This window comes from Hemiscyllium ocellatum, chromosome 2 (genome assembly GCF_020745735.1).
Source record: "Hemiscyllium ocellatum isolate sHemOce1 chromosome 2, sHemOce1.pat.X.cur, whole genome shotgun sequence".
NCBI lineage: Eukaryota > Metazoa > Chordata > Chondrichthyes > Orectolobiformes > Hemiscylliidae > Hemiscyllium > Hemiscyllium ocellatum.
Window position 1 is genome coordinate 90,665,017 of NC_083402.1, and position 25,045 is coordinate 90,690,061.

General features: G+C 40.4%; 1 protein-coding gene across 1 annotated transcript in view; it reads right to left on the reverse strand.

The window, feature by feature from the left end:
- Nucleotides 1-490: 490 nt before the first annotated feature.
- The window catches only part of LOC132828283 (fructose-1,6-bisphosphatase isozyme 2-like), a 48,792-nt gene continuing 24,237 nt past the window's right edge, over nt 491-25,045 (reverse strand). Inside the window, exons 4-7 of the mRNA XM_060845260.1 lie at nt 24,626-24,766; nt 21,393-21,530; nt 5,832-5,951; nt 491-2,062 (exon numbers count right to left, since the gene is read on the reverse strand). Coding sequence (XP_060701243.1) covers nt 1,868-2,062; nt 5,832-5,951; nt 21,393-21,530; nt 24,626-24,766 — 594 coding nt within the window. The 3' untranslated portion in view covers nt 491-1,867. The remainder of the gene's footprint in view (nt 2,063-5,831; nt 5,952-21,392; nt 21,531-24,625; nt 24,767-25,045) is intronic.

The window sequence follows — 25,045 nt, forward strand, 5'->3', positions numbered from 1 at the left end:
CAAACCGCTGCCATCTTGGATCCAACCTCTTATTTTTAATCAGCAAACCCTAGTTCTAGATTCTCTCATAAGAGGAAACATCCTTTCTCCAGCAACTCTATCAAGACCTTTCAGGGTAATATATGTTTCAGCCAAATCACCTCTTACTCTTCTAACTCCAGTAAATAGTATAATTAATTTTTTTAAAAAAAAACAAGTCTTCGGTGTCACTTGAACACAGACCATTTGTACAGCTGATGGTGGGCGAACCGGATATTTGTCCTTTGGTTGAGTTCTGGTGACATAAAGGAGCTGTACAATTGGTTGGCTAATGATTCTGGGTTTATAAGCTAAGATCAGAAATATGACCATTCTTCTCCTTATAGGTCTTTTAATCTTGCAGACAATTACTAGCATTTTATTGAAGCAACCAAACTCAGGATGGTTATTTAGTTAGGTAGCCTCTGACTAAACTCAACATTATACACAAAATAATGAACTACATTATCAGTTTAACTTTAAAAAGTTTATTTTGAAGCAATTCATTTCATATTCTATTAAGCAATTGCAATAAGGGATTTTGTAGATAAAGGGTAGAAATTGTGTCACTCTGTAACTCTGTCTTTTCCCGGCTGGATTTAAAGTAAAACACAAACCTCTACAACCATTGCGTTTTTTGAAGAGTTAACGTCCATTGGGCAACTGTTGCAAATACACAATTTCAACAATCTACCAAAAAGGATGAAAATAAACAGTCTATACCTTGGAAGCATGAAAGACCCCACCTTACATTAATTCACATCAACCTGAAACTTTTCAAATGTTTCTACAATGGAACATCAAAACGCAATTGCTTGTTTGGAAATAATAACGGCTGTTGACATAAATTAATAGAATCTCGCTAGGCTAAGCAGAGAACTTCAAGGGTTCTTTGCTAAGAAGGAGACAGGTTAAGACAATGCGTGACTGTATGAAGAGTGTTGCTTTACTTGATCATTTTTAGCTTGGGGAACAGTTCAACACATAATGTTGTTTATTTAACCTAAAGAAATCTGAAATTCTTCTTAGCCTCAAAATTAAAACAGTGGAGTACTTATAGAATTGGCAAAATGCATTCTCTCTAAATTCTAAAGCACAAACCTCTTGCAATCAAACAAGCAGTGGGAGGATAGGGTAAAGTAGTCATTTTCACTTGGTCATAACAGTTCTCGTGGACAAATTTTCATCAATTCAAGTCATATATGTGTTTGGATGGATGTTGTATATAGTGGGAAAGTTTGTGTGAAACATGGCGAGACTCATGATTTGCTTTGTTACTTGTAAAAATTGGTACTTAATGTTTGAAATGGAATAATTCTATCTTGAATACACATATGGGTCTTCGACAGGAGAACGAGACAGATGACAATGAACTGGGAGCCAGCTGTACACCTTCTTCAGTATTCTTCTCCATTTAAATAGTTGATCTTGTCCCTTTCCCTGACTGCTTGAAATGAAGTTAAGCCTCAGTTTCTTTGGATAATTGTCACCCGTATGAACAACATTAACATAATTCTGAACTCATTTAACTCAACAAATGCACAAAGAAATAGTGAAATAATTTTAGAAACAACTGTCCAAAGAGTCTCTAATTTTCTAAGTGCAGCAAGAAAACTATACTTTCAGGAAAACTGAGAATTCAGAAAACTGAGAATTCAGACTCGATTCAAATGCAGAATCGAGTCAAGCATGGAAGAAAATTTAGCAATATATTCTTTTATCTACTTCAAATGTGTTTCTCATACAGTTTACACTTTTTTACTGAGCACAGTCCTGTTTATTTAAATCTATAGATCGGTCATTATTGTTTCAAGTAATCAGTTTTGCAATCTGTAGGGAGCTTGAGACTTCATGCATTAGCTTCATGTTTCTTTGCAAAGGAAAGGAATTCATCAACATCATCAGGTGATCCCATTATGAGTGGAACCCGTTGATGAAGAGACTCTGGCTTCACATCAAGTACTGGCTGGGTTCCTGTTGTGGCTTTTCCACCAGCCTGTTCCATTATAAAGGCCATTGGGTTGCATTCGTACAGAAGACGAAGCTATGGTTAACAAACAACACATTTAAATTATTTATTAAAACATTTACCATAACACTAATATCAATTATTCTAATATGTAGCAGTGAGCTTGAAGCATATTATTAAGTTCAACCAGTAGATAATAAGTGAGTTAGGTTATTCCTGGGAAATGCTAGTATACTCAGGGTACATTAAAGATTTGGAGCAGGAGCAAGGCATTGAGATAATTGAGTCTGTTTATCATTCAATTAAGACTAAGGAAGATTTATATTGCAATTAAATTTGCACACCTTAGTTCACTATTCATCGACACCCTTTGCCTAATAAAAAAACCTGTCTACATTCATATCCGGATACCCAAAATCACCTACCGCAGCCTTGCCTTTGACATTGGCACAATGATATTACTGATTCTTTTGTGTCTTCAGTGACACAAACTGCCATCCTTTACTTGAACAGAAACTTCAAGAAAACTACCTCCTCCAGTAGTTCTTGACTTTCATATGTTGTACATCTCATTTATATTGCAGCAGTGCTGATAAAGTCAGAGCTATTAGTTGTGGCGAGTTAAAATGGCTCTGTAATATATAAGCCACAACTGAAAACCGAGTGTTGTAATCAGAGAGCAGAGTATGAATGACTGTTCTCGTCATCAAGGCAGCATTTGATGGGAATGTGGCATCAAGGAGCCCTAGCAGGGTAGATTTCGATGGGAATCAGTGGAAAACTCTCCACTGGTTGGAGTCATACCAAGCACAAAGGAAGGCAACTGTGGTTGTACGGCTAGTTAATTGGCCAGTGTCCTGGTAATGGAAGGGAATGTTCAGCCAGGATTCCTAATTCTGCTAAAAAAAAAACAAAAGAGCTGAGGATGCTAAAACAGAAACAGAAATTGCTGAAGACTCTCATTAGGTCTGGCAGCAACTGTGGAGAGAACTCAGAGTTAATGTTTCGGGTCCACTGACCCTTCTTCAGGAGCAGAATGGGGTGGTGGGAGGGTGGAGAGTGAGCGATAGGTGGCAAAATAAAGAGAGAGAAACAGTTGGACAAACAAAGGAGTGGTTACAGGTCAGTCTGGTTGGGGGGATGCTGAATAGCTGCTAATGTGAACAATTAATGGGTAATGTGTGTTAACAACCCACTGGTGGTAGGGGCAGGCATGGGGAAAGATGCTGAAGCCCTAAAATTGTTGAACTCGGTATTAAATCCTGAATGCTGCAATATCCCCAAGCTGAAAATGAGGTGCTATTCTTCCAGCATATCCTGAGCTTTGCTGGAGCACTGCAGCAAGCCTGAGACAGAAATGTTGGCCATGGAACAGGGTGGTGTGTCGAAGTGACAAGCAACTGGAAGCTCAGGGTCTTTTTTGCAGACAAAACATAAGTGTTCTAACAGTGGTCTCACCCACGACATGGATAGCAGTGAATTGAGGGGTGCGTAGGTTAAGTTATTTTATTTTACATTAGGTCTAATCATCAGTACAACATCGTGGGCCAAAGGGCCTATTCTGGTGATAGCATACTGCTGGACGTGGCTAAAATGGCATCCAATGATCCTCTGAATGTAGATTTTGGTGGAACAGTAGGTGTGGACAAGGGCAGGGAGGGCCTTTCACTGTCATGGGAGGGAAAAGAAGCAGTGAGGGCTGAAATGCGGAAGATTTGTTGAGCCTGGCTGAGGGCTCTGGAGAATCCTCGGCTGAAGAAGATGGACATTTCAGAAGCCCCCTGCTCATGGCTGGCATGATTAGAACAGATGAGCCAGAGACAGAGGTATAACAGGGAGAAAGGAATAGAATTTTTATAGGAAGTAGAGTGTGAGGATGTATAGTCAAGGTAACTATTTTGAAGGTGTAGATGTGTACTGTACCTTTAAGAGAGAGGAAGCTAGCAAGGACTGACTGAAAGCACAGTGTGCTGAACAATTTAAAAATATAACACAAATAGCTGGTCCTGTGTTGCTGTGGTACAAAAACAAATTCAAATTCAGCCAATCAGTTTAAATTATGTCCTAGAGACCAAAATCCAATTGAATTTGAATTTAATGTTTTGATGACATCAAACTAATGAAATTATCCGATATTTTGAGGTATAAACCCAGACATTTTGAACAGTTAGAAAGAGAACTGCCAAGATCACCAACAAGTATAGACTACTAGCTGAATAGTCCATAAGAAATTTGTGCACTAGAAGACCAAAGCTGACTTAAAGAAATCTACAGAGAAAGTTTGACATCTGAAGATGACAACTGGTTTTGAAATTGATTTGCCTTAAATTCAAGAGGGAATTTATTGGACCAGTATTGTAGAGTGGGAGGTAAAAGATAAGTTTAAGAGAAAGGAGTTGTAAGTAGTTGTTTAATGTTCTCTTCTGGACTTAAAGAATAAAATTGTTAATTTTTACTTTAAATTGTGAGCTCTGGGATAGTTCTTTGCCTCTTGAAATTTAACAGGTTACAGTATGAGTTGAGCTTCTCTGTGGGTTTAAATTAGCAGAGGGATTTACCCCGTGCTATTACAGTAACTGTGGGAGTAAGTGGATTTGTAGTGCCTATTTGTGTTCAGCCTATCTCTGGAAATGGAAACAGAGGGAGGGGAGGAGGAGCCAGAGATGGTCCAGGTGAATGTGAGAGCAGGATGGAAATTGGAATTGAAATGGATAATCGTTACCAATTCTGAACAAGAGAGGGAAGCAGCACTGATGATGTCATCAATATACCAGAGAAAGACTTGTGAGTGGGGGCAGAAATAGGACTGGAACAAGGAATGTTCCACATACCCTACAAAGAGACAGGCAGAACTGGGGTCCATGCAGGTACTCATGGCTACCTACCCCTCTGACCTGAAGACAGAGAGGAGCTAAAAGAGAAGTTGAACAGGGTGATGAAGAACTCAATCAGGTAGAAGAGAGTGATGATTGAGCTGATGGTTCTAGACTTCTTTTCCAGAAAGCAGTGGACAGCCCTGAGACCATCCTGGTGGCAATGGATGTGTAAAGGGAATGCACATCCATGGTGAAGAGGAAGCAGCTGGAGCCCACAAATTGGAAATCCTGAAACTGATGTGAAATATCAGAGGAAAAGTGGGAAGGGATTAGACAAGAAGAGATAAAATCGAGTCAAGGTAGGAAGAGATGAGTTCTGTGGGGCAGGAGTAGGCAGAAACAACAGGCCTCCTGTGCAGTCATATTTGTGGATTTTGGGAGGAGGTAGAGGGTTTGGGAGACTATGAGCTTGGAGGCAGTGAAGGGGAGATTCCAGATGAAATAAGTGGACACAATGGCATGATGTTCTAAGGTCCAAGGGAGGTAGGAGGAGGTATCTGAAAGCGGACACTCAGCCTCTGCAATGTAGAGGTAAGTGCCAGAAAAACAGCAGCACCACCCTTGTCAGCAGGCTTAATTACAAATCAGGGTTAGATCTAAGAGCATTTGATGGCAGAGAAATTGAGGCAATCAAAGTCATGTTGACACGTTTCAATGAACAGGTCAAGTGCAGCTAAAAGGCCAGAGGGAGGAGTTCAGGTGGAGGGAGATTGTTGAAGGTGGGTGAAGGTCTTGGGATGGGGAGACTCCATGACATGATGTTGAACTCTCCTTGCACCGCCTTTGCCTCCATGGCATTCTTTTGGGCAAAAAGAGCAAATTACTGCAGATGCTGGAATTTGTACTGAAAACAAAAAACAAGAGTCCTCTCTCCAAGTTCTGCTTACTACATGATGCAATAAATGTTTGTATTTACAAGCCATATAAAACACAAACATAAGAATGTCCAATTACAAGTGAAAATGTACCTTTCCTTTTGGGCTTTTCTTGTTGGCAGGATACATGAAGATACCTCCATATTTTAATGTACGATGAACATCTGCCACCATAGACCCTACATATCTTGAACTGTATGGAGCAGTGCCATCCTGCACAAAGGAAAGATGGCGTATGTGAATGCAGTTAGCTCAAACAATAGTGAAACACTAAATTCCACTTCATTGTAAGTGTCCATCCTGTAATTTTTTCCCATTTTCCACCAAAAGGCAATAGCTTTTCAGAAACCAGTTTGTGCTGAACTCTCTCCAGTACCTCCTCTAAATGATCACCCTTAACTGATGAACTTAGATGTTGAGAGTGAGAGCCTATTCATTGTGATTTACATTGAACTTTTGAAAATTGCAATAATGTTGGAGAAAAGCGAAACAGATATATTTCCTTCATACACCTATTGGTAAGGTATTGGCATAAAACTGACACAATACATGCAAGTAACAGCCAACAGGAAACTTCTGTGCAATCTTTTCGACATAATGCTTAGTCTGTGATTTTTTAGTCAAACATTGTGTAAGACAGAATTGGTCATTTCTCTCTCAAGTCACTTGATCCTACCAACATTTTTTATTGCACTTGAACAGAATTACGAGGACAGATACATTTTCAGGTGGACTGAGCGGAATAACATCTTTGACTGGGATTGATTAAAATAACAGCTCTCCAATCAGGTACTTTCCTTCAATGGTCACTTGATGTTGATCTGTGATGGAAATCTTTCTCTGCTCTTGCCCTGTTTGCTGAAGCCAGTGGAGGACTACAAGTAAAAACAATTTAGCACACCTACACGATTATACCTGTGGTTTAAAATCACAGAATGCAAAAGCCATTTCCCTCCATATTTTTAGAAGTCTGACAGTAACTAATTAAGTCTACTTCCTTTATTTACTCTGGTTAGCTGGTTAATAATAATATAGCAATCATCTGTTAGGATCAGTATCCAATATCTAAACTGTGGAATGGAAACACTCACATTCCACGTAATATCCAGTGAGACAGAGTATTGGATGCAGGATAGGTGAAGGCCAATGATTATCAACATGCTTCTGCAAGTTGACTAATCACAAAAAAAAAATTTGCAACTGTTAGTGGAATAGATATTCAATGGAGGTTGTTAGGCATTTTCCTTTTCTGTTTTAACATGAAAATTGCAAATCCACTTTGTGTCCACCTTCATCAGATTATGGATTATATGGATATGGGTTTGTAAAGATTTACTCACCTCCTTCAGCCTGCTCTTTCACACAACTGATGCTGCCACCAGAGTCTCTCAAAGGCCTTTTATCAGGCTACACTTTCTCCTTACTCATTACAATTTCTAGTCAAATGTCCAGCTACCACCAGTTGAACAAAACAAACCAGGCACTGAACTAGGGTCATAGATTTGTAGAATGTTAAAGCATGGAAGGGCCATTGTGTCCACACTGGTTATCACCCGTTGAATGATTCTAATCCTGTTTCCAAGGCTTGGCCTGTAGCCTTATATGCTATGACGCTTCAAGTGTTCATCTAACAGTTCCTAAATCTCTTGAGGGTTCCTGTCTCTAACACCATCTTAGGTAGTGAGTTCAGACACTTACAACCCTCTGAGTGTAAAAGAAATTTCTAAATCCCTTCTGCTTCTTAATTTAAAACTGGCCACTGAACCATCTACTAAGGGGAAAACATTCTTCGGAATGACCTTGTTCATGTCCCACAGAACTTTGTACACCTCAATCAGATCCCCCCGTCTTCTATGCTTGAAAGAAAACAAATCCAGTCCAGCTAGTCTCTCTTTGTAGCTAAACCACTCCAGCCAGGCAACATACTGGTGGATCACTTCTGTACCCTCTCTAAAACATTCTCATCCTTCCTACAGTGTAGCAATAAGAAATGCAGTTAGTAGCCCACTGTGGCTGAATTAATGTTAGATATAGATCTACTATAGCTCTGGTATTCAATGCCTTGAATCATAAAGGCAAGAATTCCACATGCCTTCTTTACCACCTTATCTCCCTGTCTTGCTGCCTTCAAGGATTTATGCACAAACACATCAAGGTAACTTCTCGAGGTCCTACCAATAAACGTGCACTAACTTGCTTCCCAAAATGCATAATTTCATACTTTTCAGGATTACATTTCAATTGCCACCATTTAAAAAACTAAAGTAAGATTCAGGAACTGGCTGGGAAGGTGAAACAAAGGCAAGGCTCATATCATAACAAAAGAAAGAAAATTAAATAGAAACAGTGTTGTAATATATTCTAGAAATTTCAGAAAACAATTATTATTCCCTTGAGGAAGCATTTAATTTCTCACATAACAACAAAATGAATGACAGTGAATGATCCTTTTTGAACTCCATAGTTAGTTTAAAAGAGCAGGTCAACATTTAAACACAGACCTTCTTCATAATAGCTGATAGTAAAAGGCTTTAATAACCATTACAGCTAAGGGATTGCATACAGGTAGTGGTATATGAGTGTTCATTGTTTGACTCAACTTTATATACCAATGTTAAGTATGGTGCCAGCACACTGACCTCACATTGCTGCATAATTGAATTCATGTATTAATATAGAAACTTAAAAAATAGGTGCGGGAGTTGGCTATTTGGCCCTTTGAGTCTGCATCACTATTCAATATGATCATGACTGATTATGCAATTTCAATATCCCACTCCCACTTTCTCTCAAAAGACACTTCCATAGCCCTTGATCTCTTTTGCTGCAAGGGCCATGTCCACCTGATACATCTAAGGAACTGACTCCAACAGCTTTCTGCGGTAAAGAATGTCACAGGTTCACAACCCTCTGAATGAAGAAATTCTTCTTCATCTCAGTCCTGAATGCCTTAACCTTTATTCTCTGACTGCGACTCCTGGTTCTCGACTTTCCCCCAACATTGGAACATTCGTCTCACATCTAGCCTGAACAGTCCCATCATGATTTTATATGTACCTAAGAGATTCTCCACTCATTCTTCTAAATTCCACTGAGTACAAGCCCAGTTGATCCAGTATTTCTTCATATGTCCATGCTGCCATCCTGGGAATCAGTCTGGTGAACATTTGCTGGCCTTCCTCAACAGCAAGAATGTCCTTTCTCAGAATGGGAGACCAAAACAATACTCAAGGTGTGGACTCCCCAAAACTGCAGCAAGACATCCCTACTCACATACTCAAATCCTCTCGCTATGAAGGCCAGCATGCCTTTAGCCTGCCTCACTGCCACTTGTACCTGCATGTCAAACTTCAGCAACTGTTCCACCCTGCTACATGGATCTCATTGCACTTCATCTTTTCCTAAACCTATCAGATAATAACCTATCTTCCTGTTTCTGTCACCAAAGGAGAATAACCTCACATTTGTCCACATTGCACTGCATTTGCCAAGTATTTGCCCATTCAGCAGCCTATCCAAGTCATCCACTTAGCATCCTCCTCACAGTACATGCTGCCACTCAGCTCAATGTCATCTGCAAATTTGGAGAAGTTTCTCCAATTCTTTTCTCCAAATCATTAATGTGAATTGTGAACAGGTGGGGTCCCAGCACTGAACGCTGTGGTACCCCACCCATCACTACCTCCCAATCTGAAAAGGACCCTTTTTTCCAACTCTATTTCCTGTTGCTGAATACATTTATTCACATTAATATATGAATATGAATATACCACGACCTTTAATTTTGGTTATTAATCTCTTGTGTGGAACCTTGTCAAAAGCCTTTTGAACATCCAGATACACAACATTCACTGCCTCACCCATGTCCACTCTACTGGTCACATCCTCAAAATATTCCAGAAGAATTGTCAAGCATGATTTCCCTTTAGTGAATCCATGCTGACTTGGACTGATACTTTCCAAATGCTCAGTTTTTACATCCTTAATAATTGACCCCAGCATCCTTAATAATTGACATCAGCAACCCTCCAGTCTATTTGAACTCTTCCAGAGTCTATATAATGCTGGAAAATGATCACCAATGCTAATATGTCTAAGACCTCTTCCTTAAGTATTCTGGGATGCAGAGCATCAGATCCTAGGGAGTTATTGGGTTTTAATCCAATCAATTTCCCCAATACTATCTCCTGACTAATAAGGATTTCCTTCAGTTCCTCCTTCACGCTTGACCCTCTGTCCATAGCATGTCCAAAGATTATTTATGTCTTCCTTGTGAAGACAGATCCAAAGTATTTGTTCAACTTGTCTGCCAGCTCATTGTTGTCCATTATGAATTTACCTGATTCTAACTTTAAAGGACCTCCATTTAGCTTCACCAGTCTTTTTCTCTTTAAATATCTATATAGAAGATTTTGCAGTCAGTTTTCCTGTTTTCCACAAGTTTACTCTCATCTTCTATTTTCCCCTTCTGAATTGAACCCTTTGTCCTCCTCTACTGAATTTTAAATTTCTCCCAGTCCTCAGGGTTGTTGCTTTTTTTGGTCAATTTATTTGCCTCTTCTTTGGCTTAAACACTATCCTTGATCTACCTTGTTAGTTATGGTTATGTCATCTTCCCTGTTTTACTCATACAGGGATGTGCACAAATCTGAAAGTGCCGTGGAAATGATTTAGCCTGAGATTGTCGCAGTTATTGGTAGATGTAATTCAGATGGCAATGGGAGTCTTGTGGTTTATAGTAAATATCAGTTAGTAAGCTATCGCTGGAGATGGAAGTTGAGAGATCAAGAAAGGGGAGGGAAGTGTCCGAGATAGACCAAGTGAACTTGAATGTGGTGGGGTGGCGGGGGGTGGGGTGGGGGGTGTGTTGGTGGTGGCAGGCGGTAGTTAGCAAATTTGATGAACTGCTCCAGTTCAGCCTGGGTGCAGGATGCAGCACCAGTGCAGTCATCGATGTAACAGCGGAAGAGTTGGGGAACAGTACCTGTGTACATACTGAAGAGGGACTGTTTGATGTAACCAACATGCGAGTGCCCGTTGCCACCTCCCGGAATTGGAGAAACTTATGGACAGGCATTTACTATAAACCAACAAACTCCCATTTCTACGAGCAGATGTTCCCAGATGTCCTATTTCAAACAACATTTTTTCTCTCCTCTGTCATCCAGAGAGTCCTCCACCCCACCTCCTCCATTCCCTGGTCCACTGCTGTAAACCACACCCCTAAACATAATAAAGACAGGGTTCCCCAGTTCACACTTGCCACCCAGTAGCCTCTGGATCCTACGCATTATCCTAAAACACTTCTGCCGACTCTAATTAGCCTCCACCAACCAGAACATCTTCCCCTCCCAACCCCTCTCTGCCTTCCACAAGGACTGATCCCTTTGTCACTCCTTGGTTCACGCCCCACTCCCACCAACCTCTCCAATCCTGCCAGTACCTTCCCCTATAAGCGAAAAAGATGCAACAGCAGCCCATACACTACCTCCCTCACCTCCATCCAGGGTGCCAAACAGTCCTTCCAGGTGAGACAGAGGTTCACTTGCATCTCTTCCAGCTGACTGCGCCTGGTGTTCCTAATGTGGTCTTCTCTACAAACATAGACTAGGTGACCACTTCACTAAGCACCTTCACTCAGCCTCGTGGTCACTGCCCATTTCAATTCCAATTTCCACACCCTCTCTGATATGTCCATCCTCCACTTCCTCCAATGCCAGAGTGAATCAGACTACAAATTGGAGGAACAACACCTTATCTTCCGCCTGGGCAGCCTGCAGCCCAGAGGACTTCAAATAACCTTCCCACCCATCCCCTGGCTCTCTTCCCAGCCCTGCCTCCTCCCTTCCATTTCACCTACCAATCCATACTTTCAGCTACCAACCAGTTTCATCCCTCCCATTCACCAACCAGGTCGTACCCACTACCTGTGACCACCTTTCACTTTTGCACCATTCCGCTACTCTCCCCACCCAGTCCCCTCCTCTCTTTTTATCTGTAGCTTCCCATACCCTCACATGTCATCCTGAAAAATGATTAATAACCAAAACATTGACTTCTCCACCTCTTGATGCTGCCTGAGTTTGCTGTTCTTCCAGCCCCTGTTTGCCTGCTATTCGTCTGCTTTGGACTCCAGCATCTGCAGATTTTTGTCTTTAGAAAAGAACTAAAGACTTGCACCTGTCTAGCAAAATTCTTGACCACCAGGCAGCTCCAAGCTAGTGATTTGCAGCTAATTACATACTTTTGGTATGTTTACTGTTGTGATATAGGAAAAATTAAATATAGCAGTACTTAGTATCTTTTTATTATAAACATAGGGGCATGAGATAGGAGAATGAAAGGTATTTTTCATCTTTGTTCCTCAGTTTCACTATCAGGTTCTCATGTCAGGCATATTATGAATGCTGGAGTACACACTGTTCTGATTGGTGCACATTCTGCCAGCACATTCTCAAAAGAAAGAGTCATTGAAATTATTTTATAATGATTGGGTTAGTGATGGGATGGATAAGAATTTATTCCTCCTTTGTTGATGCTATTTGAGGGGTCAAAAATCAGAACAAGGGATTAGCAATTCCTCTGCAAGGAATCACAGAACTTCTTTGGCATAGGAGTAATGTGATGAATTGGATCATCTGCCCAATGTTAAACCCCCTCAACCTTTTTTCCACTGGTGTCAATAGAAACCCCTCAGGGAGTACCATCCACCATTTACACATACTTATGTAGAAAACCCCATCTGCCTCAAACACTATTTAAGAGTTGTAGTAGTAGTAGGAAGTCCATGTAGAAAGGTTCTGATGGCATCTGGGAGGAACACTTTAGACAGGGTAAATTTTCCATTCATTAGCTCATATGGAAGGTTAAATTAAGACTTCTATTCTGTTAGTCCAGGACATTAGGTACTTGAAGGAACAATGAGTTCTCCTGGTGGCCTGCTCTGCTTTCTTATAATTGGTAATGTATAAAACAAATAACCTTTTATTTATCGAATTGCTGATGCAAGATTTAGAGCATAGAACATAACAGCGTGGTACATGCCTTTCGGCTCTCGATGTTGTGCCGACCTGTAGAACCAATCCAACGCCTATCTATCCTACACTATTCCATTTTCATCCATGTTTATTCAATGACCATTTAAATGCCCTTAAAGTTGGTGAGTCTACTTCTATTGCAGGCAGTGCATTCCGCGCCATTATTACTTTGAGTACCTCTGATATCTATTCTGTATCTATCACCCCTCAATTTATAACTATGTCCTCTCATGCTAGCCATCACTGTCCGAGGAAAAAGGCTCTCACTGTTCACCCTACCTAACTCTCTTATCTTATATGTCTCTATTATGTCCCCTCTCAACTTTCTTCTCTCCAATGAAAACAGCCTCAGGCCCCCTAGCCTTTCCTCATATGACCATCCCTCACCAGGCAACATCAAAGTAAATTTCCTCAGAACCCTAAAGTTTACACATCATTCTTATAATGTGGTGATCAGAACTGTATGCAATACTCCAAGTGGATCCGAAACACAATCCCTCTACCAATAAAAGCTAAGTAATCTTATGCCTTCTTAACAACCCTAACAATCCTGGATGGCAACTTTCAGGGACCTATGTACATAGACATCAAGATCGCTCAGCTTTTCTACACTACCAAGAATCTCACCATTAGCCCAGTACTCTTTATTCCTGTTATTCCTTCCAAAGCGAATCACCTCACACGTTTCTGCATTAAACTCCATTTGCTACCCCTCAGCCCAGCTCTGCAGCTGATCTATGTCCCTCTGTAACCTGCAACATCTATCAGCACTATCCACAACTCCACTGACCTTAGTGTCATCCACAAATTTATTAACCCATCCTTCTACATGCTCATCCCAGTCATTAATAAAAATGACAAACTGCAGTGGCCCCAAAACTGATCCTTACAGCACACCACCAGTAAATGAACATTTCTCATCAACCATTACCTTCGGTCTTCTTTCAGTTAGCCAAGTACTGATCCAAACCACTAAATCGCCCTCAATCCCATGCCTCCATATTTTGTGCAATAGCCTACTATGGGAAACCTTATCAAACACCTTACTGAAATCCATATACACCACACCAACCACTTTACCCTCATCCACCATCTCAAAGAACTCAATCAGGTTGTGTGAGGCATGACCTTCCCTTCACAAACCTGTGTTGACTATCTCTAATCAACTTATTCCTCTCTAGATGATTATAAATCCTATCTCTTATAACCTTTTCCAACACTTTACCTACAACCAAAATAAGGCTCACTAGCCTATAATTACCGGGGTTGTCTCTACTCCCCTTCTTGAACAAGGGAGCAACATTTGCTATTCTCCAGTCTTTTGGAACTATTCCTGCAGACAATTACGACAAAGATCTAAGCCAAAGACCCCGCAATCTCCTCCCTGGCTTCCCAGAGAATCCCCGGATAAATCCTATCTGGCTCAGGGAACTTATCTATTTTCACACTCTTCAGAACTGCTAACACCTCCTCCTTGTGAACCTCAATCCCATCTAGTCTAGTAGCCTGTACTGCAGTATTGTCCTTGACAACATTGCCTTTTTCCAGCACGAATACTGTGGAAAAATATTCATTTAGCGTTTTCCCTGTCTTCTTGGACTCCATGCACAGCTTCCCACTACTATCCTAGATTGGTCCTAATCTTTCTCTAGTCATTCTTTTATTCCTGAAATGCTGATAGAAAACTATCTGCCAACGATTTCTCAGGTCCCCTCCTGGCTCTTCTTAGTTCTCTCTTTAGGTCTTTCCTGGAGAACTTGTACGTGCCATAAATGAACCTTCATGTCTCATCCTAACATAAGCCTTCTTCTTCCTCTTGACAAGAGAGACAACTGCTTTAGTAAACCACAGTTCCCTCACTCGACCACTTCCTCCCAGCCCGACAGGTACATATTTATCAAGACACACAGTAGCTGTTCCTTGAATAAGCTCCACATTTCAATTGTACCTGTCCCCTGCATTTTCCTTCCCCATTCTACGCATCCTAAATCTTAATTATCACATCATTCTAGCCTTTCCCACAGCTGTTGCTCTTGCCCTGTGTTTTATACCTATCCCTTTCCATCACTAAAATAAACATAACTGAATCTTCTCTGTTCTTACTGAAACACCTAAATTCCGGAACCTGACACAACCATTCCTGTCCCTGCTCTATACATATCTCCAAAATTTGTAAAGTTATTATGAGCAGGTGATGAAGGGTAATTGGTTTTCTGATTTTTCCTGCTCCTTGTTTACCCACAACAGAAAAGAGAAAACAGGAAGCTATATTTTTTTAGAATCTCTACAGTGTAGAAACAGGTCCTTCGGCCCTACAAGTCCACACCAACCCTCCAAAGAGTATTCCACCCAAACCCATTCTCCATTACTCTACTTTTACACCTAACCTACACATCACTGAATGCTATGGGCAATTTAAAATGGCCAATTCAACTAACCTGCACACCTTTGAATTGCAGCACTTGGATGAAACCCACACACATACTGGGAGAATGTGTAAATTCCACACAGATGCTTGCCCGAGGCTGGAATTGAACCCTAGGTCCCTGGTACTGTGAGACAGCAGAGCTAACCACTGAACCACCTTGCCGTATTACCCATGCAGTACGTAGTTCATTATGTACAATCAAAAGTGAAAATGCTGGAAAATCTCAGCAGGTCTGACAGCATCTGTAAGGAGAGACAAGAGCTGACGTTTCGAGTCTAACTGACCTTTTGTCAAAGTTTCTATTCATTATGTCCAATATGTGTGAATTAAACTAGACAGGTATTCTTCAATTAAACATGATAAGTGTTTTATTGCTAAAGTCTACTCACACAGAAAATAATATTAACTATTCAATTACATCCTACTTCCCAGTAACATACACAAACATACTCACACACCAAACATGCAGAAAACTACAACTTCGCAGAAAACCAGAGCTTCCTCTGTCAAAATTATAAAATATTTAATTGAAGATAAAGTCAAAAGATTCATCGACTGTATCTGGACATTTCAGTTCTCACTAGCTTTGCAATCATGGTTGGTAGGTCCCCTTCTCCTTTAATCACTTACTGGGGTGAAGCCTTCATACGAATGCACAGTTTAGGAGAGGAGTAGCCTATTGGCACCATTGCCTACACAGTTATTCAATAAGATCATGACTGAACTGATTACTCTGATAATATTTCACCTCCTTGCTTATTGAGAATCTATCTAACTCTGCCTTAAAAAATTTCACCATATATTGAGGAAAAGCATTCCAAAGACTCAAAATGCTCTGAGAAGATAAAATTCTCCTTATCCCTGTCGTAAATGGCTGCCCCTTGAATTTTAAATAATGATTGCTAGTTTTATAATTTTCCATAAAAGGAAGCATCTTTTCCACAATGCATCTTGTCAAGACCTTCTTGGATCTCATATAGAGTCATAGAGTCATACGTATCAATCTTACTCTTCTAAACTTCCTCTGTTACAGGTCTAACCTGTCAAATCCTTCGTTATAACATAACCTAACAGTTCCAAGCATTGGTCTAGTAAACCTTCACTGAATTGTTTCCATTTACATCCTTGCCTAACTTCTCTAGTTTTGGGTTCAATTTCCATTGTAATAAATTATAATATTCTATTGGGCAGAGGGTATGGCTATCTGCTCGAAGGTATTGATTGGTTCAGTTGGCTGGTTTGGAATATAGAGTGACACCAACAGCATGGATTTAATTCCTGCACTGGTTGGGGTTACCATGAAGGACTCTGCTTTTCAACATTTCCCCTTGCCTCAGTGTTAAGCCACCACCAGTTGTCTTACTCTAACCAGAGAGCAGCCTTACGGTCTGGTGAGATTATGACAACTTTACCTTTCCTAATTACTTGCTGTGTCAGCATTTTCACATCTTGTGATTCATGTATAAAGAAAGCTCACCCACAGCTTTCTGCACTTCAGAACTCTGCAGTTTCTCACCATTTACATACTAGGCTTCATAGCTTACAAGAAACACGTTAAAATTCTCAGGCTGGTTTTCAATTCACAAACAGAGCTCACAGCTTTGAGTGAGGTTTGAGAGAGAGAGAGAGAGAGAGAGAGAGAGAGATGCATTCAGACTGCAGGATATTCACTCCAGCAAATGATTATGTTCTCTGCCCAAATCCAAATTCACACCAAAGGTGGATCAGACAACCTTGCTCTTGTTTAGTTGAAATACTCCTTAGGACACAGAACATATCACAGAACGTCTCCCTAACCATGACTGCATAAGAGGGAAGGTTATTAATTTTAATGATTGTGCCATAAACTCCTTCAATTTTCCATCTCAAAAAGTCAGTTCACACTTTCAGCAGATCATAATCACTGTAGATGCTTCCATCTCCTTCCCAAGGAGATGTTACTTGGCTACCGTGATGGATATGAGTTTTCACCATTTTAGATTTCAGTCAACAATTTTTGCTTTTCAAAAATATATTTTTAAAAATGTACAGATATAACCAGTTGATGAAGTTACACATTTATATTCCATATTGTGCAACTTTGTAACACGGTTTTTAAAAAGGGGCTATCCTGTGAACATGAAGCGTTAGCTACTGACCAATATGCTGAGGAGGAAGAAAGTAAGCAAAAGTCGATTACATAGAATTAGTGCCAAAACAGCTGCTAAAATAATATGTGTTAAATCTTACTGATGCAGAATGACTGCTTCTATTTACTTTTGCAACTAAACTTTAAAAATAATTAATTGAATGCAGCATGTTAATGCATTAAAATAGATAAATGCAAATATGATATTTTACTAAAATTGAGTTTAACCATTCTCTATCTGATAAGAGTGGTGATCACAGAACTAGGTCATGTCAAAATAACTTTTAGATCAACAGTCTTGTGATCATGATCAACAAATGATCATTGTGGTACAAGACTAAATCATGGGATACCCAGAAAAAGTCATTCTCATACAGGAAAGAAGATATAAAGAATAATGAATAGTTTACTTGACAAGCATATTTCTTGATAGTTGTTACATTTAATTAGAATAAATTCTGAGGTACGTTGATAATATGGAATGGAAGTCTTTTTGTGGACTGTGTGATATTAACGGAAAAAAGCCAAAAATTAATTATTTCTGGGAACACATTCTCAGATCGGTAGCGGCACTGAAAGCAGTTGAAACATAAATACGTTGTCTATTTTTAACACACATTTATGTTTCATAATTTCACCAGGTTTCTAGATACTGATGATGGGTATCACCCATTGTTAACCTCAGACTGAAGTTAATAACTGCTCGAAAAGTTGCTAAGTTGAATTGTCTAATGATTTTTAAATATTTTCCTTTACCTGGGGCAGGATTTAATGACCTCCATGGGGTGGCTAAACATGCTGCGAGGGGACTTTAAAATGTGGCACCACATTACATGCCATCCCTCACACACACCTAAATGGTAAAGGTTGGTGTCAAGGAGCACCTTCCTATGGAGCACTGAAGTGGTCACTAAGTGGTCACCTAAGGATCACTTCTCACTGCTGATAAGATTTAACATGCAGCAGGACAGACCCACTCCATGCTTTGCTACCTGGGCAGTGCCCATCCAAAGGGTCAAAGCCCCCTCAATATCTTCCCATAGCCATGTTTCCTCTCCCTTCCCCTCAGCCCTGTCCATCATGGTACTCCAACCCCATAGTCCTCCTCAATGAGGTCTGCCAACCTGGTCCTGACAAAATACCCACATCCCCACCTGTCTTGCACTTACTGCCATATCTGGTTCCATTCTCAATTGCTAATAACAAGGATGGGATGTAGTCCCATCAATGGTCAATGCTCCCACTGGTACTATGACCTTGGACTGCTATAGGTCATTTGATTGGCCAGCAAAACCTGAAAGTGGGATTTCCTTACAGGCAAGACCAATCAGACATATGACCAGTCTGCTCCACCATTCAAATCATGGCTTGTACATTTCTCAAACCCATTCTCCTGCTTTCTCCCCCTGACCTTTGATCCCCTTGACAATCAAGAACCTATCTATCTCAGTCTTAAATGTACTCAATGACCTAGCCTCCATTGCCTTATGTGGCAATGAATTCCAGAAATTGACCACTCCATGGCTGAAGAAGTTTCTCCTCATCTCTGTTTTAAAGGTTTTTCCCTTTACTCTAAGGCTGTGCCCTTGGGTCCTACTTGAGGTCTATTTGGACTCCCAGAAGGCCTTTGACAAGGTGATGCATAAGATCTGCTCAGTAAGATAAGAGTCCATGGTGTTAGATGGTGCACAGATTCTGCCTCAAGGCAATTAAAAGCCGAACAGCAGCTAAGTGGCAGTGGGACAAGCCCACCAAGCAGAAGCAGGCTGTCCCTCAACTTTTACTCCAGAGGCAGAAATCACACCCCACCCTGAAACAGCTAGTCTCAAGTTTTCTCTCTTCAAGAAGTTTCTGGTATGCCATACTGACAACAGGAAGCATCCATTCATTTGAGTTCATCTCATTTTATTGAATTGAATGATTATCTTTCATAGACTGACATAGAATGATACAGCACAAAAGGAGATAACTTTATCTATCGTGCCTGTGCTCTTCTTCACGTTGATTTTGTAAGATTTTCTGAATTTACTTCCATACTTTACCCTTTTAGACACCACATTCCAAACTCACAGCAGAAACCTCTTCTCTTTATGTTGCCTCTAATTCTTTTGCCATTAAATCTATATCTAATCTGGTCAATGTGCCACCCAAATTATTTATTTCCTCTATCAAAACATTTCATGAATCTAAACATATGTATCCCATTTGCCTTAATATTTTCTGCTCTAATTACATTTGTTCACAGAACTTGAATCTTGATACATTCCAGTAAATCTCATTTGCACCCTCACTGAGTTCTTCACATCCTTCCATAGTGTACAGTTGGGGCTGAACTATTATTTTATCCACACTAACAGCAGTAATTTCCTTGAGCAGCTCCTGATTTTTTTTACTGTAGCCTCACCAAATGTAATTCCTGGTTCTGTAGCGAGAATAGAGGGAGCCTGCCAAGCAGTGGAACTCATTGGACTGGAGGTTTGATTGGACGATCCTGGGGGCATTTGTGTCTGGATGAGTCAGCCATGCCAAGAGTCTCCTTGCTTGATATAAGTGGACCTACCTGGGCATAACTTCCAAGGAATACCACCTGGGTTGTATAAATTTAATATCTCTAAATTGGACTTTCAAAGCACTTCCACCAAATGTATGGCAGTGAAGTAGAAACAGAGATAACCAGACTACTGCATAATTTAAACATTAAAGGCAGAATCTCATGACTTTTTTTGTAGATAAATCTAAGTCGCACCGAGTTGTTTTGAAGGAATTATCACTACGAGGTCTATCAGGATTTTTCATTATGCCTTATCAAAACTATAGTGTCTATCACGTCGGTTTCTAGCCCCAGCTTACCATCCACCACTCCCAGAACAACTTGTTACTCAATGGATTTCCGTCAATGGACCAGCATCTATCACCTGCACCTTCTTAAAAGGCCATTCTTCCTATGGAGAAAGTGAGGACTGCAGATGCTGGAGATCAGAGTCAAAAAGTGTGGTGCTGGAAAAGCCCAGGCAGCATCTGCTTCTGCTCGAAACATTGATTCTCCTGCTCCTCAGATGCTGCCTGACCTGATGTGCTTTCCCAGCACCACACTTTTCTACCCTTCACATGGACCAACCAGTAGAAGAACCAGACACAGCTCTCTCAGAAGTTTCCATTCAGGACACTCTCCAGGTGGTACTCCTTGGAAGTTATAACCAAGCAGGTCCATTTGGCTCATCCAGACAATGTCCCCCAGGTCGTCTAATCAAACGTCCGGTCCAATGGACTTCACTGCCTAGCAAGCTCCCTCCATTCTGGCTGCAGAACCAGAAACTACACTAAGACATTGTGGGAGGTTGAGGCAGAAGAAACTGAGTAGTTATCTGATCTCCAGCAATCTCAACATCCTTATTCTTTTCCTGGCCCATGTCTCTAAAAGATTTGCAATGAATGAGTTTGTCACACTGTCTAATGAACTTGTTCCTGCCCACTTATCCTTCCAACTCCTGACTATGAGGTGACCATGCCAAATGTGGTTCCCTGTTTCCTCCAATTGATGTCAGAATGTTTCTGAATGTGGACGAACCTCTTTCCTGCATGACCTCCTTCCCGTCCATGCTATGCCATATCCCACGTCACTTTGCAGGTACTGTTGCCCGCTTGGCAAATATCATCTTCCCTTCCCTCTAGCCTGCAGCTCCCTGTCCTGAAGAGCAACTTGCTGAGTCTCTGTCAGAGACTCGCTACCTTGACCCCTCTCTTTTCTAAACTCACACCTATCTCCAAACCTGTCCTCTCCAACATGTCGACTGCTCTCATATTGGTGTCCATGATTTCCCAGAATCCTTTGATCCCTCCCATTAGGTTTCTGCCCAGCCATAGTACTGAAACAGCTCTCATCAAATGTCACAAATAACATCTCATGTGACTGTTAGAAAAGGTCTAAAAATTAGAAATGAGTAGAGTTGTTTTCAAATGTAGTAGATACACGCTTTGGCCAGACTTAATCGATTTGAACTGTTAGCTTTGTATTTTGAAAAATTACTAGAATTTCGCTTAAGCATATTAAAAATTCATACCTCCGGGAATTTTTTCTTCTGTATATATTCAGTGAGTGCAGGATCGAAGTATTGGGCATAACCCTCATTCAGACTGTATATTTTTCCTTTCTTCTTTATTTTCACGTTCCTTTCCACAAGAATAAACTCACCTACAGCCTAAATAAAAGAAGAGAATTATAACAGTGGTCAAGAATTTAGTTAGATAGTGGTTTTAGTTAGATAGAATCATAGCCCAGGAACTTGTAGTAATTAAGGTTTGTATTGTTCTTTTGGGTTTAACTGATTGTAATTAATCTGAATGGAATTTATATTTGTTCAACCACTGACAGAATTATTCAAAAACATATGAAACTAAGAGAATTTTAATTGGTGTTATGTATTTTAATAAATATTAGTTTTAGGATTTGTTTGACAAGATATGCAACAGAAATAAGACATGATAATATGTATTTGGTGCCAGAATGCCTCAGCGAATGTTCACTTATAGCTGAAAAAGAAAACCACAAATTAACAGGGAACCCATTGTCTTTTAACATTTTGTCCTTTTTATCTCTGTTTCCTCTTCTTTTCCTGAGGATGTTGTCTTCTTCTTGTGATGCCATTGTGATGTATCTAGTTGGCATCGTCCAGTACCTTGTTGAATGCTCATTGTTTGTTTCAACTGTTCACAGTGACTTTTGCCTGATGATTTGTCCAAGGTGGTGGTGGTGGTGCAGGTAGGAGTCATGGGGAGGAAGGAAAGGTAAAAAGAATTTAAGCTCCATAAAAAATTTGGATAAATGACTGAAGTCTTGGAAATCTGAATTCCAACACCCACCTAACCAATCTCCCAATGGAGACTTGTTGGGGTTTGGTGCATGAGTGGGCGATTAACCTGTTCCCAGGAAGCAGTCTGGCAATTTAAATATCACAATGAGGCTGCATGCTTCATATTTATGCATGGTTTTAAATTTTATTCTGCACTGATTGATGTGAATGGATGAACAAGGAGCAGGTGCCTTGGTCCTTTCAGCTCTTCAATCATATTCTGCCCTTCAACAGGATCCTGGCTGATCTGACTGTACCCTCAGATCTACATTCCAACCTACTTCTGATTACCCTTAACCTCCTTGCCGAACAAGCATTAATACATTGCTGCCTTAAAAATATTTGAGGATTCTGCTTCAACTAACATCTGAGGGAGAGAGTTCCAAAAACTTACAATCCTCTCAGATTTTTAAAAAAAGCCTCCTTTCTACTTTAACTGATTTTTAAACAGTGATGCCTATTACTTGATTCTCCACATCCAACTGTCAAGACCTCGCAGATATTATATATATTCCCTACAGTGTGGAAACAGGTCCTTCAGCCCAACCAGCCCACACCGGCCCTCCAAAGAGTAATCCACCCAAACCAATTTCCCACTGACTAATGCACCTAATACAATGGTCAATTTAGCATGGCCAATTCACCTGACCTGCACATGTTTGGATTGTGGGAGGAAACCGGAGCACCCGGAGGAAACCCACGCAGACACAGGGACAACGTGCAAACTCTACACAGACAGTCATCCGAGGCTAGAATCGAACCTGGGACCCTGGTGCTGTGAGGGAGCAGTGCCAATTACTGAGCCACTGTGCCGCCCTCAATTCAATATGATTCAATTTCAAGTTGCTTTTTTCTCTTCTAGACTCCAGTGAATATAAGTTGAAGAGTGTGGTGCTGGAAAAGCACAGTCCGTGAGTGAATCTAAGCATGTCTAACCTTTTCGCTTAAGATAACCCATCTATTCTAGTTATCAGTCTGGTAAAGTTTCTCATAACACGCTTCAAATGCATTTTCAATCTTTATTAAAAGAAGTGACCAAGATTTTACTCGGTACTGTAGATGTGATCTCAACATTATCTTGAAGAAATGAGGTACAACCTTCCTACTTTTGCATTCAATTCCCCTCACAATAAATAATAACATTCTGTTAGCTCCCTAGTTACTTGCTGGATCTGCATACTAACCTTTTGTGATCCACACCTTACACAAGTAGAGTGTCATTGATGTCAAATGCACATTCACAAAACTCCACAGCACTTGAGGAAACTTCACTTTTAAGGCATCCCTCCCCCACCAATCCAAGTGGGTGAAAAAATCTAAAATTTCCTTATAGCCTGTTTAGTAAGAACAAATAAGCACAGGAATTAGGAGCAGGGGTGGGCCATTTGGCTCCTCAACCCTGCACTATCATTCAATAAGATTATTGTTGATCTGCTTGCATTGTGAATTCCACATCAACATTTAATTCAAATAACTTTTAATTCCCTGGTCCAAAAGAATCTATTTACCCCTGCCTTAACATGAACATTGAATTGTGTTGCCCATAATCTTGCCAGATCATAGGGCTGTTCTCTCATTAGAGAGAGAGATGACTGGTGGTGATTTAACCTGAGGACAACCCAAATCTCTGGTGAGGTTGAGAGAGAGAGTCCTTCATGGTAACTTCTGCCAGTGATGGAATTGAACCCATGCTGTTGGCATCGCACTGCTTCATAAACCAAGTGTCCAGCCAACTGAGTATGAACATACGGATTAGGACATTCAGCAATTGGCCATTGAAAAAGAAATGGCAGTATGCTGCAAGTAGTTTGGGAATAATGGGAAATGAATATTCAGTAAGGGTTTTAGCCCATCTTAATAAATGTAATATAAAGAAGGAAGCAGAATGCTTAAAGACTAATGTGATTAATCTTTTGGGGAGGAGGTAGTTTGCATTCAGGCATATCCTCACGTCTACTCATAGAAAAGGCAGGAAATTAGCTGCAGGTTTCATTATACTTTCTTGTATATCTCCTGGTGATAGTGATAGTGATGCATGTTGTTTATGATGGGAGAAACAACAAGGAAAGCAAATGGAAGTATAAAGAAAGTGTGGAAAAATGCATCCTGATTTAACCAAGAATATTTTAATTTGTTTGTTGTGTTCCAATGCAAGATTGTGGGATAGTATGAGGTCCAATTCTACATTCATGCTTCCAGCACCTTATAAACAGTATTTTCTTTCACTGAATTCTTTATTAATGCTTATTTGGAACCTGAATTGTCGTCCTACTCTCACAAGTAACTTGCGTTCTTATACACTTACCTGATTTCCAATCACAGAATGATGCAAAAGTAATTATGGTGCAATATGTTATTCTGGTTCATTCAACTGTTACAAATATTTGCACATATGCATCAGATCAGAAATGGTGATAATTCTTTGATCAACATGAACTACATACTGGATCCAACATGAAGAAGTTGACACCTTGTCCTGTAGAGAGCGCTACTAGAGTAGCACTGCCATACAGTGCGTATCCAGCGGCCACCATTGTTCGTCCAGGTTGAAGAGCAAGATTTTCAGTAGGCTGCTCTCCAGAATCCTAGCAAAGGCAAAACAAATGGTCAGTTACAGTGGAATCTATTCACTCTTCAAGTAACAATTTCCATAAACCCAGCAAAACGTAATGATTGAGCAATCATGACTAACAATTCTTATACAAGGATCATATGACTTTCAGTGATACGTGTTAAGTGTATTTTTGTTTTAAGTGATGTCATAACAAAATTGCCAGCTCCTGCATTTAGAAAGAGATTCAGAATTCCAGTCTGAGTATCTAACTTTAATTATACTCTGGTCAGCAACAGCACATTCATACGCC